Source organism: Chanodichthys erythropterus, chromosome 11 (genome assembly GCF_024489055.1).
Source record: "Chanodichthys erythropterus isolate Z2021 chromosome 11, ASM2448905v1, whole genome shotgun sequence".
NCBI classification, from domain to species: domain Eukaryota; kingdom Metazoa; phylum Chordata; class Actinopteri; order Cypriniformes; family Xenocyprididae; genus Chanodichthys; species Chanodichthys erythropterus.
In genome coordinates, this window is record NC_090231.1 from 27541767 (window position 1) to 27556297 (window position 14531).

At 38.4% G+C, this 14531-nt stretch overlaps 1 protein-coding gene across 2 annotated transcripts; it reads right to left on the reverse strand.

Annotated features, from left to right (window-relative positions):
* Nucleotides 1–2086: 2086 nt before the first annotated feature.
* mdka (midkine a) lies at nt 2087–11027 on the reverse strand. 2 transcript variants are annotated; one of them, XM_067400666.1, is made up of 5 exons: nt 10875–11027; nt 5793–5875; nt 5472–5639; nt 5146–5307; nt 2088–2956 (listed from the first exon to the last, which is right to left on the reverse strand). In XM_067400666.1, exons 2-5 carry the CDS (start codon nt 5872–5874, stop codon nt 2928–2930), a joined length of 441 nt encoding a protein of 146 aa, XP_067256767.1. In that variant the 5' UTR covers nt 5875; nt 10875–11027; the 3' UTR covers nt 2088–2927. The 2 variants fall into 2 exon arrangements, with proteins under 2 accessions (XP_067256768.1, XP_067256767.1); XM_067400667.1 differs by lacking the exon at nt 10875–11027 and having other exon boundaries at nt 2087–2956; nt 5472–5710.
* Between the last annotated feature and the right edge of the window lie 3504 nt (nt 11028–14531).

Here is a 14531-nt window from a genome sequence, read left to right on the forward strand (position 1 = left end):
AGAAATCAAGATGAGGTCAAATGCACTACAGTAACATGAAGATCAGGCTGTGAATGACTACATTTGAGGATCTATTGATGGCTCTTTATTTCCAACAATGAAAAGAGAGAATCCCAGCAAATATAAACCAAAAGAGACTTGGTTAATTAAGAGATCTTATTGATTCATTTATATTCCCAGTACAGCACAAATGGTATCAATCAAGTCCTTTTGGTTAGTATTAACGCTGTTTTTGACCCATATTTTCTGAAAACATCACACTTAGGATCACAGCTAAAGACAATAACATATGGAAAAGCTTCCTGTTCGACTGTCCCTGAAAGCATGGCGCTCCAGAGTGAGGTTCAAGTTCCTGTACCTGTACCTTCCATTTTCCAAATGAAGAAAGCCACAGACTGAAGCTGTTTGCTGACCACAACAGCTGTGTAGTCCATTACATTCATGGCGACAAATTCAGGCCATGTGGTTCGGCCTGGGAGAAGTTAGTCATCATTATCCTCTTAGTGTGATCCTCTTGAGGTTCTGGTATAGGTCAGAATTCAAAAGGATCTCCTCAATGGATTGGGATAGGCATTATAGACTTTAAATGGGATGAGACACTCTATACTGAGCTGAGAAATGTCGCTGTAAGGGTTTGATCTTACAGAGGTCTGTAAATATGTTTAGTTATGATGAATATATGCTCTTGAAAGTATTATTTCTTCCCTGCATTTGATGTCTGGATGTTTGTGTTCCTCTTGTATTTAGTTGGTGATCTTCGTGTGATTTTACAGATTAAATATTAAATGTATCGTTGTCTGTATGCAGAACTGTTGAAACCATTTATAATTTGTGATATACTTGGAAAAAAAAATTCGGAGATGACTAGTACATTTATTTAACCTGTTTATAAGATGTTCAATTTCAAGCATTTCGTTTAAATCTGGGCACAAAGGACTGTCCGTAAATTTGAGAAATGGAAATGTGCTTTTATTTCCCCCTGTAAAACACGTTGATTTAGCAGATATCCACTTCATAATATTGTTTTCTCATGGTGCAATATAGTTTTGCCTAGTTTGTATTTAAATACAAAGTTTGTAATTGATGAAACCGCAGCATGAAAACCTGAAGGAATGATCTCCCACTGGTTTGTGTTTGAGAACATGTGGTCAGTATTAACACAGAGGGAGAATGTGTTGATGTTTTAGGGCTCATGTTGTTACATTATTAACAGCTGTTTCAGCAATTACGTACTTTAAAGCATTAAACCAAAGAGATCGTGGCACTTTGGTCTGTTTATTAGGCCTGGTCTGGAAGAGATTATTCATTCATTAGCATCATTTTAAGATGCAGAGACTTGCCTCTTTAACGTCTTGGGTTTGGTTTCATGTTTCTACCTCATAATCAAATTTCCATTCATAGCATTTGTATCTCCAAACCAGCTCTGAATCTCTTTTTAATGGGCGGTAAAGGCCAACTATAAATGGCTATTATGCCATTGGAAAAGAAGCTAAAACCAGATTTCCATTTTTTTCTGAATGTTAAATCTTGCCAATTGCTTTGGTCTTCTGATACGTGGACTGTTGAAGTAGGCCGTTCACTACAAATCTTAGTCTTGCTTTGATGCGAGCTCTAAGAAAGTGTCACACTGGAATAGAGTACTCTCAGAGAGTTATGAAACTGTAACTGTACTAAAGAAATTCAATCTGATCGGTTCTAAATATTGTCCTTCTGCAAATCTGCAAATAGCAAATGTCTATCGTTATTATCGTCAATACAGCAAAATGACTTTGCCCATAATGCTCTCTTTGCTCTGATCTTTTAAATTTCCATTTCAAATGTTCACATGTAAAATTGTATAAGGATTGAAGAAATCCCTCGTATAACTGTACCAGCTGAAGGGCAAAGTCAATAAGCATTACCCCAGTGAAGCTGATGGAATGAACACTGTAATTATGGACTTATCTACCACTGCCCTTAAAGAGCCAGTGTACTGTACATAAGAGTGTATGGTTCTTTTTCTATTGCATAAAGCTTAATAAATATCTCAAGCGCACTGACCAGGAGAGGAGAATTGTTGTTCTTTACATATTCATGAACACACATATGGTTTGAATAAAATTTGGAGGGCTCAAGTGTCTTTAATAATGAACTGTCATCACTCATTTAGCTTTAGTTAACACTACATTTAACACACAAAGCTCAGTAACAAAACTTCACTGTCTTTCTTAAAATGCTTCTAAAATGGGTTTGCACAAGAGGGGACGGTCTCCTCTCCGTGCAGTTTAAGTCTTATAACCCTCTGTCACCCTTCGATCTGTTAGTAACAGTCAAGTCAAAAGGAAAAAGTAACAGTATTGGGGTATTTTCACGTTTACATAAACTACACCTTTTATAGAAAAAGAAAAATCATTTATTTCAAACAACACTCCTCAGTTTTATATTTTATGATACAAAAAAGAGAAGGGTGACTTATCCAAACACTACTTGTATACCCCACTAGTAATATAATCCGGTAAATTACACAATTTTACAAAACCAAATGTGTAAGTAAAACAGTAATAAAATAGATGCGTTTGATTGATTTGATTCTACTGATTGTGGTCCTTTAGCAAATGAGAGGCCTGAGGCGTACACAGCTGAGAAAGAGAGAGAGAGGGAGAGAGAAATCTGTGCTGGAGGGAAACATCAGAGGAATGGGTCAACTACAGGGCACCACACGCTAAACAACGGCATTTTATTCTCCCCTCTCCCTCACACATGAAAGAGTCATGTAAGGTGTCAAATACTCAGATGTTACTCTGTCATAGTCTTCTAAAGCTATGTGTTTGTGGCTGTAGAGCGAGTCCCGCTCAAGCTGAAGAACACCGAGTAGAGATATAAAAGGCCGTGTTTGGATGACGGATGATCACGTGGTGTTTACTGCTCCTCTGGATCTCTTGCTCCCTTTAGTTCCCTTTTCCCTTGTTTTTCTTTCCTGTGGAGAGATTGACACAAAATCTCATTATTCAGATCCAGCAGTAAACCCGAAGCTCTTGACGACGCCTCCCCGTCTCACGCTAGTTAGGAAATGCATATGCTCTTATACAAATAATGCTACAGTATTATTGCTTGAATCCACATTCAGATAAGCACATTAACCACAAACGTATGCTTTAAAAGGACTGACTTAGACATCTGCCTCTTATGTATGAGCAGAGGTTCATTATTGATTTCAGAATCCCACTCAGACACCCACCACAGCCAACAGGCCAAGATTACACAACCAGAGCAGATTACTGTCTCCATTCAGCCAAACCAAACTACTGGTTGCAATAGAACACCTGTTGAGTCAGGCGTGCTCTTTTTAAATATTATTAAATAAATCATTAAATAGTTACTGTTTAAATCATTTTTAAATAATTATTCAAATATTTTCATTTGAAAATAAGAATGATTTATTATTAGTTTAATGTTATTTTTAATATTAACATTTGAGTTTAATATACAATAAACATATGTACGGAAGAGGATTAGGGCCGAGCAATAATAAAAACAAAACCATCTCGAGATTAAAGTTGTTAAATTACGAGAAAAAAACTAGAGAAAAAAGGCTAGATAAAATGTTGAGAATAAACTCGTTAAATTACGAGAAAAAAACTCGTTAAATTTAGAGAAAAAAGTCGAGATAAAATGTTGAGAATAAAGTCATTAAATTATGAGAAAAAAGTCGTAAAATTACGAGAACAAATTCGTTAAATTATGAGAAAAATGACATTAAATTTTGAGAAAAAATTCGAGATAAAATGTTGAGAATAATCTAATTAAATTACGAGAAAAAAAGTTGTTTAATTACGAGAACAAATTTGTTAAATTTCGAGAAAAAAGTCGAGATAAAATGTTGAGAATAAATTCATTAAATTACGAGAAAAAAGTCATTAAATTACGAGAACAAATTCGTTAAATTATGAGAAAAATGCTGTTCAATTTCGAGAAAAAAGTCGAGATAAAATGTTGAGAATATAGTCATTAAATTAACGAATTTATTATCGTAATTTAACGACTTTTTTTCTTGTAATTTAATGACTTTATTCTCGTAATTTAATGACTTTATTCTCAAGATTTTATCTCGACTTTTTTCTCGAAATTTAACAACTTTAATCTCGAGATGGTTTTATTTTTTTATTATCGTTTGGCTCTAATCCTCTTCCGTACATATGTGCCTTGAATACAAAACGTGATTTTCACCAAGTGCAACCTTTTCCTGGAACATCTTTGTTGACCCTGGAACAACATTCCAATCAACCAATCAGATTTGAAGGACAAGTTTACGCTTTATGTTAGGTTTAGGCTTACAACAAGGGTTAGCTGCTTCGATATCCATGTTATTCACGGATGTCATTTCCCTCTGATTTTAGGGAGAGATTATGGGTAGGCATATATTTAGGATTAAAGGGTTGGCTCAGCCAAAAATGAAAATTCTGTCATTTATTACTCACCCTCCTGTTGTTCCACATCTGTAAGACCTTCGTTCATCTTCAGAACACAGATTAAGATCTTTTTGATGAAGTCTGAGAGGTTTCTGTCTCTCTATAGAGATCAAACGCAACTACCAGTCCAAAAAGACATCATTAAAGTACTCCATGTGACTCCAGTGGCATAAACTCAATTTTATGAAGTGATGTGAGTGAATAATATCCAAGGCAACAATGTCAGCTCTCACGCGAACACAAAACACATGCATCACGATGCTCTCGTGAACGCTCGCGCATGTGCGTTGAGTAAAGTGGTAAATTATGTTTTTTTCCGCAAACAAAGCACTCGCTTAATTTCATAAAACTGAGGTTAAACCACTGGAGTCACATGGAGTACTGTAATGATGTCATTCCTACCTTTCTGGAACTTGGAGTGGTAGTTGCATTGGATCGCTAAGGAGGAACAGAAACCTCTCAGATTTCATTGAAAAAGATCATAATTTGTGTTGAACGAAGCTCCTACGGATGTGGAACGACACGAGGGCGAGTAAAAAATGACAGAATTTTCATTTTTGGGTGAACTAACCCTTTAAATTGTCAGAAAGGAATGTTGTTCCAGGATCAGCAAAATATATTGACCCAGGAACATCTAACTGCAAAATCAGGATATGCTCATTGGCTGTCAGTTTTGGGTTTGGTGTTGAGGATGTACCTTTGGGTTTGTTTTTGACCTTGGTGGTGCAGGGTTTGGACACAGAGATGGTAGGCTGACAGTCGACGTTGAAGAGAGCCTTTTGCAGAGTGCCGGTGCGGCTCTTTGTGCTCGTGGCTGCGTCACACTCACCCCAGTTACCAAACTTATACTTGCAGTCGGCTGCATGAAATGAGTAACAATAAAGTATGTAAGATAATGTGAAATGCACAGAACAAACAGAAATGCACAGCAGCACAAAAAACACTAAATATAAACATTATGCTAAGCATAATGAAAAATGAAGGTAGGCAAATTTCAGCTGATTTAATCACAGTTTCACTCACCTCCAAACTCTTTCTTCCAGTTGCAGGGAACTCTGCATTTGAGTTTTTTGGTATTCTCGTTGCAGGTGCCCTCCCTCATGCCTGGTCCACAGTCCCCGTTATTGGCCACGCAGTTGCCATAGCGCCACTCCGCACAGTCCGCACCACCGTTACCTCCCTTATTCTTCTCTATCACATGACACATAGGCATCACAGTTACCTTCACCTTCCCTTCAGGTGAGTATCACACAAACTATTGTCTAGGGTTCAAAGAGACAGTAATTCAGCATGAGAATTGAACTAATGGAAGAAAGGGGAGATGGTCTCATCCATGTTTGATACCTTTCTTGTTTTTCCCAGCCTCTGTAGTCACAATCATTAAGGCCACCAGCACAACGATGAGGGTGGAAAACAGGCCACGCATTCTGAAAAACAAACAGATTAATCAGCTGCTGCAGAGCAAAATTGTAATTTTCAGTAACTAAACAATTTCTGTCTTAAGTACCGTTATCAAAGGGCAGGACCGTAATCGATCTATGCCGAGACGTTACTTTGCCCTTTTAATATTTGAAATTCCCAATTAGAGATGAATGGATGAAGCTGATAAGGATGATCATTCAGAATGATTAATTACAGCTGAATTCAAAAGGCTAGTATTAAAATGTCACAGACTTGGCTCGTGCAAACACAAAAGGTCATATTTCTGAAGGACTGATTCTCTGCTATCACTGCCACCAGATTATAATGTAACAACAGCGCTTACATTTCTCCAGACAACCACAGAAATGGCACACAAACACATCACATAGGAGTATGATGTAAGAGCTAGTGAAATGGAAGAATACAGAGAGATTTTCTTGGAATTATGATAATGACATTCTTGGCACCAAAAGCACCGCCGCTGTACTAGCTTGTTGCTGTGAATCATCAAACAAACATCCAGCCCTGACTAACATCCATTCAGACTCGAGAGAAAAAGAGTCGGCGTGCGTCTTTGAACATGTCCTTCCGTCCAGCTGGTTTCCAGCTCCAGGAACTCATAGACTGCACATCTGTGTTTTTTCTCAGCTGTGTACACACGATGTAAATTAGAAAATGTTTGTATAAAAATGGCACTCTTTTGCTGTTTTGCTTCCCAACATTTCAACGTTGAAGACTGGAAAAACAGGGACCCCACAGCACTCACAATGGCTGCGGAAAAGTTTATTTCCACTAACAGGTAAAGAGTTGCACGCGAGGAAGTGATTTTATGGCTGATAAAAGATTTTTCCATCGTGCGTTTATTTGTCTGCATCATCTCAAAAAAAAAATGTACACAGATCTGCTTATATGGGTTTTGTGTTTGTGACTGTGGCTGCGTGAGCGCGCTCTTTAGCCTCTGCTTGTGATCTCCATGGCGATGATTCAACCGCTTGCTGTGAGATAGTAGGAGGGTATTGTCTGAGGAGAATGGAATCACCGCTGCGGGACGCCATTCTTCCGGGACGCTCCGTGGATATGAAGGCAAAAGGACCGAAGCAGCAGCTCACGCAGAGATGTACTCTCACATATGGACCCACACAGATTATAGAACTCACATTCACACGTCGGCCAGCTTCCCACAGACACATTTACTAACAACTCAGCACCACTGTCAGTGTTGGAGTGACTTTGTCAATAAGACAACATCCTTGGTTCAGAGTTCTGTTAGCAGGAAAAGCAATTAACGGCAACAAAAGATATGTTGAAAGAGAGGACAGTCACTGTAAGACGCAATAAAAGACTACTCAAAGCAGCCAGAAGGAGCTGGACTGATGAAAAGCGGTATTGTACCGTCTTTTGAGGATAATTAAGCATCTATTAGGTCCAAAACTCATTTCTTGTTCTGACCGCAACACTCTATTCGCTGTAGCCGTAGCATCTCTCGTCCGTCCGCTTGCTCGCAATGGTCGCTTCACCATGGAAGGCCCGTCGGGTCACATGTATTCCGGCTGCTCTTGTTCCCGTTGTTCTGGACACTTACTATCTCTGGGCTGTAACTTCCCACTCAAACTCCTGTCCCAGCACAAACGCTGGCCCTCATCAGTCAGGCGCCAAGCCTTTATAGGTCACCATACGCAGAGGCAATAAAAATGCTCTACCTGTTTTTTTTCCCCTCCATCTCTCACTCACAGACACTAAATACTTCTCTAAAGCCGTTTATAAAATATTCTGTTGACCCAGTAAATCCTGCAACTCCCTCCAAACAGTAATTAAGTGTCAGCCGCTCAGCGGAGCGTGACTAACCTCTCACAGAAAAACACAAATCTCGAGCACCCCATCCCCCATTTTCCTGGCCCAAAAATGTCTTCACCCCCTCTCCGTGTCCAAAAATTCCCCCATCTCACCTTTTTTCTCTCTGACCTTTCTCCAAAATCTCTCATCAGGCAGTCTTCTTTGTATGATACGTGTGTGTGTGTGCGCGAGTGTGAATGATGAGGGGTGTTCCAGCCTGCCTAACGAGGCTGTTCTGACCCGGTGGGTCCACACACACACACATCTCATACACTCTAAGGGTAGAAAGCCCTTTAAAAGCCCCATTCCTCTCACAGAAACACACTCTTTGAGGGCCTTTCTCACTCATCATACGCCATGGGGCTTCCATTATCACAAGCGCGGAGGAATGCAGGACTGCCGGACACACGCGGCTTCTCTTCTCTCCCCTCCTCTGGTCCTCTCTCCTCCCCTCACATCTTTTCAGCGCGTTCCAGCACCCGGCGTTCGAGTGTGCGAGTCCCTCGCCACACAACCAGCTGGACTTCAAACTCATTTCCATAGCAGAGAAAACAACACAAAGCTCTGACCCACTTCGCTCATAGTTAGACATATGGCACAGTTTCACGCTTATCAGCGCTGCTTTTCAATGACAGATTTCCATTTGGAGTCTCTCCTTTCAGCAACTCCTAAATTCTATTAGAAGCACTGCGTTTTTCTGTATGGACTATATTAAGTGGAGGTGCTTTCGTTAAGTCTGAAGCGAAGCAGGCCCTTAAGGCTGAGCTGGTACTGAGCGATAGTCTTCAGACACAGTGCAGGGGGAGTTCAAGTCAGCACTGGCTTTATCAGTCATCTAAACCACAAACAGACAGACAGACACGGGGGAGGAGGGACACGTCTAGAGACAGTGTTCAAACCAAAAACAGCTGTTTAAGTTCACCTCAGCACAAGATTTACTCAAAGACAGGTCTAAGGCTAGCAGTCATAAATCACTGTAAGTCTCCCATTATTCTTTCTGATGGGCATGTGCAGCTGTGTGATGTCCGTACACACACACACACACAAAGGCTGTCACCAGAACAGCCCTGTAAAACATTAGGTAAAAATGCTTTCTGACAGAAACTGTAGCCAGCATAGCGCTGGAGGCTAGAGTCCAGAGTTAGTTACACACACACGCACACAGACACACTTGTATATGTGGTTTACGGGGACTCTCCATAGACGTAATGGTCTAAAACACTGTTTAGTATGTTTTTAAGCCATATGGTTTACAAGGACACAGGAAGTGACCTCATAAACCATGTTTACATTGTAATACCCATGTCATTATACACATTTGTGTCCTCATAAACCACGTACATGAACACACACACAGACACGCAATCAACATGTAACTACATCCCTAGACACTGCTATGTCCGTTATATATACATCCTGAGGACATAAACTCATATATAGAGCTTGAGACTGAGATCTTCAGCTTAAATGCATATTACTATCATGTAATATTGCTGAGCGATAGTAATATAGTATTTGTAATATCACCCTGAAACATACTTAATTTCTCCTCTATATGTAAAATAAACCCTTCAGTGCATATGAGACTCATTTGGCTAACAAAACATAAAAGAAGGGTGCCTTATTCAGAACAAATAATAACACGTCTATGTATAATATGCTCTTGTGCTCATTATTGAGAATTATTCACACTTCTCTCACTTTGTATCTGATTTATTTGACCTTATAGCAGTGTTTTGACCCAAAGAGTCTCTCTCTCCCTCTCTCTTTCTCACTGCCTGTCATATGCTCACACCAAAACAGGGCAGAGGCCAAAAGGTTGAATGTTTACAACTTTGCTGAAGTGCTGTGAAGTGGTATAGCTCTAAATGTGTAATCCCTTCAATAAAAGTGCATTTTTTTTTGCACTTTCTTAGTCCCACTATGTGATGAAAAGCCCTGAAAAGTGTCTAAAGGGAGAGAAAAGAAAGAGGGAAGGGTCAGAATGCAGGTCAGGTGAAAGGGTCTCTAAAAGAGAAAGAGAAGAAAAGATGGAACGCAGTCCTATTCCTTTCTCCCCTGCACCCTTTGACCATGCTCTCTCCATTCAAGTGGAGAGAGAAAGTGAATGAAGCCAAGAGCATTAAATGCACAATGATCCCTAACTCTCTCTCTCTCACACACACACACACACAGAGAGAGAGAGAGAGATTTGAGAAAATGAACTGAATTATGGTGATTGTCCATTTAAGACATTAACTGTTTTCCCCATCACGCACACACACACTTCACATGCATAATTAAAGCAAACACTACTATTCAGAATACAGTCAAGCTGAAATAAGCAAAGGTCAAAAGTACAGAGAAAAACAAGATACTCATCACAATGGTGCAGACCACAACCGGCTTTGTGTAAAAACTTTTTTTTTTTTTGGCAAAGATAGCCACAATAAGCTGGGTATACACACACAAATTGGCCACACTGAGTGTGAGTGAGAGCTAAGGTGATTTAGAAAACGCGTAATGACGCACAAAAATGCAGTTCGCTTAGGCAGATCATTGCGTCATTCTTCATTAACATGACGCAAAACAAATTATAGCCTAAACAAAATGTAAAATGATACTTTATTACCTCAATTTGTCCCATAAAGCCCTTATACGTACAATGCAGAAACAAACTTTCGTCCACGGGGGATGGTGGTCAAGTAGAAAAGTGATTTAAACGATTTAGATAATTTCCACTTGGTTAAACTTATGGTTTTACAACTGATCTTGTGCTGTAATCCTCCCTACAAGAAATGAACAGCGCGCGACACAGACCGAGTCTAAATGTTTGCGCACACCACACGGCTGCTATTTTAGTTTATTGATGGAAAATAAAAACTCCAAAAAGTCCAAATCTAGAATAGTATCAAATAATTTAGCTGAATTCAAACTAGGTCTAAACTTAATTTAACTAAAATGATCTAAAAAAAAAAAAAAAAAAAAAAAACTCTCTTCTTTTAACGTCCTTAAACCTTTACAAAACAAACCGTGTTCAAAACATGTTATCGTTGTAGATAGCGTGGGAGAAACATCTATATAATCCATTTCTTTCGCTTTATAACTTTTCAAAAAGTTTAACGGAATAAAATAGAAAGCCCATGTACTGGTCAGATAACAACTGCTGTGAAAAGAGCATATTTTACTCACTTGTTTTCTGGGTTGAAAGTTCCCACACTGAAAGGGCTTGCTGAAATTTCGTGTGTGAACTCTTCTCCAGCATCCGCCTTTATGCGCCGCTCCGGCTCTTTGTTTCCCCCCAAACTAATTTGATCCGTTTCTTTCCCCTGAACTCAATTTAAATTAACCCCGCCGTGACGCCACAACCCACGTCAGCCTCAGTCAATAGACCTCAGGCAAAGCCATGAGACCTGTTAGTCAACCTAAAAAAACTGAATAATACAATATTATTGTTATTATTTTGTCCTATAATATTAATGAAATAATTCAATCTATATGTAGTACATAATAAAAAAGTTACGTAATAAAAGATACCTAATAAAAAAAGAAGTACTGTAAAAATGTAATTCATGCAAACTCTGCTAGGAAGTCCAAAATGTAGCAGAGTATTACATTTAAAGGGTCACCAACCCCAATTAAACAGCACAGTTTGAATCTGTAAAATACTTGCGTACTGCTGAACACATACTATCCTGATTTCCAAATAACAGCTTCAACAAAGTACCTCAATGAATCATAAAAGTACTTTCTGATAGTTTTGTGTGTATTTGTTTGCATTCTGTTTATACAGTAAAAAACATTTCACTGCAAATGATTCAAATGTTTTCTTATTTTTTGCCTGCTGTGATTTTTATGTGGGTGTGTTGTTGGTTTTTGAATGTGTGTGTAGATCCCTAAGGGCAGGAAACAGCAGCTCAATAGGACAAATGGTGCAGTCAGATAAACAATCTCTCTGCAGGCTGAGACAGGCCAGAACAGAACACATACAATGACCTGAGCCACTCCACACATAGTGTTCACATAAAACTTACTCTCAATAGACACACACTTGTCGCACAATCAAGCATTTTTACAGCAGCACACAGATGACCTCTATAATAATGAGGAAAAATGTCACTGAAATGTGACCGCAGAGCATCAAATAGGACTTTTGTTGATGCCAGAATGAAAGGGAGAAGTTATTTTAGTTTTTCTGTAAGCTTTATATTTCAGTCAGAGCAATCTGGTTTAAAAAGAGATCATCACACATTACATGTAAATGTAAGATTGTACTGATTGATTACAAATATTTGAAATAAAAAGTATACTGATATAAGCAATTAAATGCTTCTTAATTTTTTTATTTTTTTTTTTCAAAAACAGGAATCTGTTAAGTAGCAGATTTTACCAGAGCGAACAAATAAGCAGGCAATACTTTAAAACAATCAGTTTTGAGGGGAAAGTACTGTTCATTTTATACATTCATTCAAGATGACTAAATAGACCACAGGGAAAATGGAGGAAATCAAAGTGGGGTGAAGGACAAAGAGAAAGAGAGCGGGTTGAGAGGTTGGGAGGGTTATACAGGCTACATATTCTGTAGCAAACTGAAAAGGCAAGACCTCCTCCTTGCTCTCCACACTGAAACCTCTGTCTCACAACAGAGGACCAGATGGAACAATCACTGTTTGAATAAAAGAGAGCTCACAGCCACCACAAATGATCAACAACACCCCCAACACAACTCCTCTCTCCGGTCCGTGCCTCTTTAGATCGACGGGAAGTCATGGGAAAACTTGCCAAATAGGCAAAGGGTGAACCAGCATGTGAGAGTTAGTCCATGAAAAGGTTAAAGAGTTGAGGATGAAGTCTTTGCTTTCTAAGACAGAAGTTTAGCCAGCATTCACATCACCATTTTTCTAAAGGCAGGGGTCACTTGGAGCATGACCAGAAGAATGGACTCTACACTTCCTCTCACATACACATGCTGCTTGTCTTTTTCTTATTCCAAAAACTAATAAATATGTAATGAAAGATTACCACAGACTTTAAACTAGTTCACAAGAACCCCAAAGCTTTTACCTAAGAGTGAAGATGCTATTTTATTAAATAAAGGTGCCCTAGAACTTTTTTAAAAAGATGTTATATAAGTCTAAGGTGTCCCCTGAATGTGTCTGAAGTTTCAGCTCAAAATACCCCATAGTTTTTTTTTTAATTCATTTTTTGAACTGCCTATTTTGGGGCATCATTAGAAATGTGCCGATTCAGGATGTGTGGCCCTTTAATTCTCGTGCTCCACGCCCACGGATCTCACTTGCCTTGAACAACATAAAAAAAGTTCACACAGCTAATATAACCCTCAAAATGGATCTTTACAAAGTGTTCGTCATGCAGCATGTCTAATCGCGTAAGTATAGTATTTATTTTGATGTTTTCATTGATTCTGAATGAATTTGATGGTGCTCCGTGGCTAACAGCTAATGCTACACTGTTGTAGAGATTTATAAAGAATGAAGTTGTGTTTATGAATTATACAGACTGCAAGTGTTTAAAAAATGAAAATAACGACAGTCTTGTCTCTGTGAATACAGTAATAAACAATGGTAACTTTAACCACATTTAGAAAGACAATTCACAAATATCACTAAAAATATCATGATATCATGGATCATGTCTATTATTGCTCCATCTGCCATTTTTTTTGCCATTGTCTTTGCTTGCTTACCTAGTCTGATGATTCAGCTGTGCTGCTCCAGATGTCCTGCCCTTGTCTAATGGCTTGATCATGGGCTGGCATATGCAAATATTGGGGGCGTACATATTAATGATCCCAACTGTTACGTAACAGTCGGTGTTATGTTAAGATTCGCCTGTTCTTCTGAGGTCTTTTAAACAAATGAGATTTATATAAGGAGGAGGAAACAATGGAGTTTGAAACTCACTGTATGTCATTTCCATGTTCTGAACTCTTGTTATTCAACTATGCCAAAGTAAATTCAATTTTTTTAATCTAGGGCACCTATAGATAAATTCTGGCAATACTGGTGCGTTCAAGTCCTCCTGGGAAGTTTGTATTTACGAGGTGGGAAGTCGTGTTTACGACGGTAGGTGCGTTCAAGTCACTTTCGTCGGAGTAAGATGGCAGTGTGCCTTCTCTAAATTAACAACACAAAAAAACAACACTTATACTGTACTTCTTGAAAATGTAGAGCAAAGAATGTGCATTGGTTGTATGTTGCTTTTTTATGTTTTTAATTAATTTATGAAGCCATTGTAAACTTTATCGTTACATATTATGTTGTTATATTATGATGCTATTGTATTTTTTGCTGGGAATTCGCTTACTACTCCTGAAAATCCTGAGCTCCCCACTCGTATTTACGACATTGTGGTGGCATTCATGTGCGTTCAGCTCGTATATATGATCTTTTGGACATGACTTGAATGCACCATACTTTAAAGTAATGTTTTATTTGTTAACAGAGTTATTGATATCATCAACTAACAATGAACAACATTTTTTATGGCATTTTTTGGGTAAACATTTTATATTTTATATTTTTTTATATTTATATTTTGTTCATTGTTAATTCATGTTCATTCATAATATATTAAATAATTTTAATTTATACACTTTTTTAACATATAATGTTAAAAATAACAAAACAGTCACCGCATCGATGTGGATACTGTACTTTGGAATAACAGATTCTACGTCTTGGAAGAATTTTCACCGGAAAATGTCATCTGAACAAGTAAGTAACATGTCTGCCACTTTTGTTCTGACCAGTTGAGAAAAAAACAAAAACATTACAATAAATCGCACTGCCAATGGTGATTAAATCTAACATCACTTAGCTTGAATCA

Bases quoted from the DNA above. Each gene is read 5' to 3' on its own strand.
- mdka (XM_067400666.1), bottom strand. From the start codon at position 5,874: ATGCGTGGCCTGTTTTCCACCCTCATCGTTGTGCTGGTGGCCTTAATG. The intron at 5,640-5,792 runs GTATCAAACATG...GTCATGTGATAG, and splicing joins GGCTGGGAAAAACAAGAAAG to AGAAGAATAAGGGAGGTAAC. The intron at 2,957-5,145 runs GTACATCCTCAA...ATCTCTCCACAG, and splicing joins GGTCAAAAACAAACCCAAAG to GAAAGAAAAACAAGGGAAAA.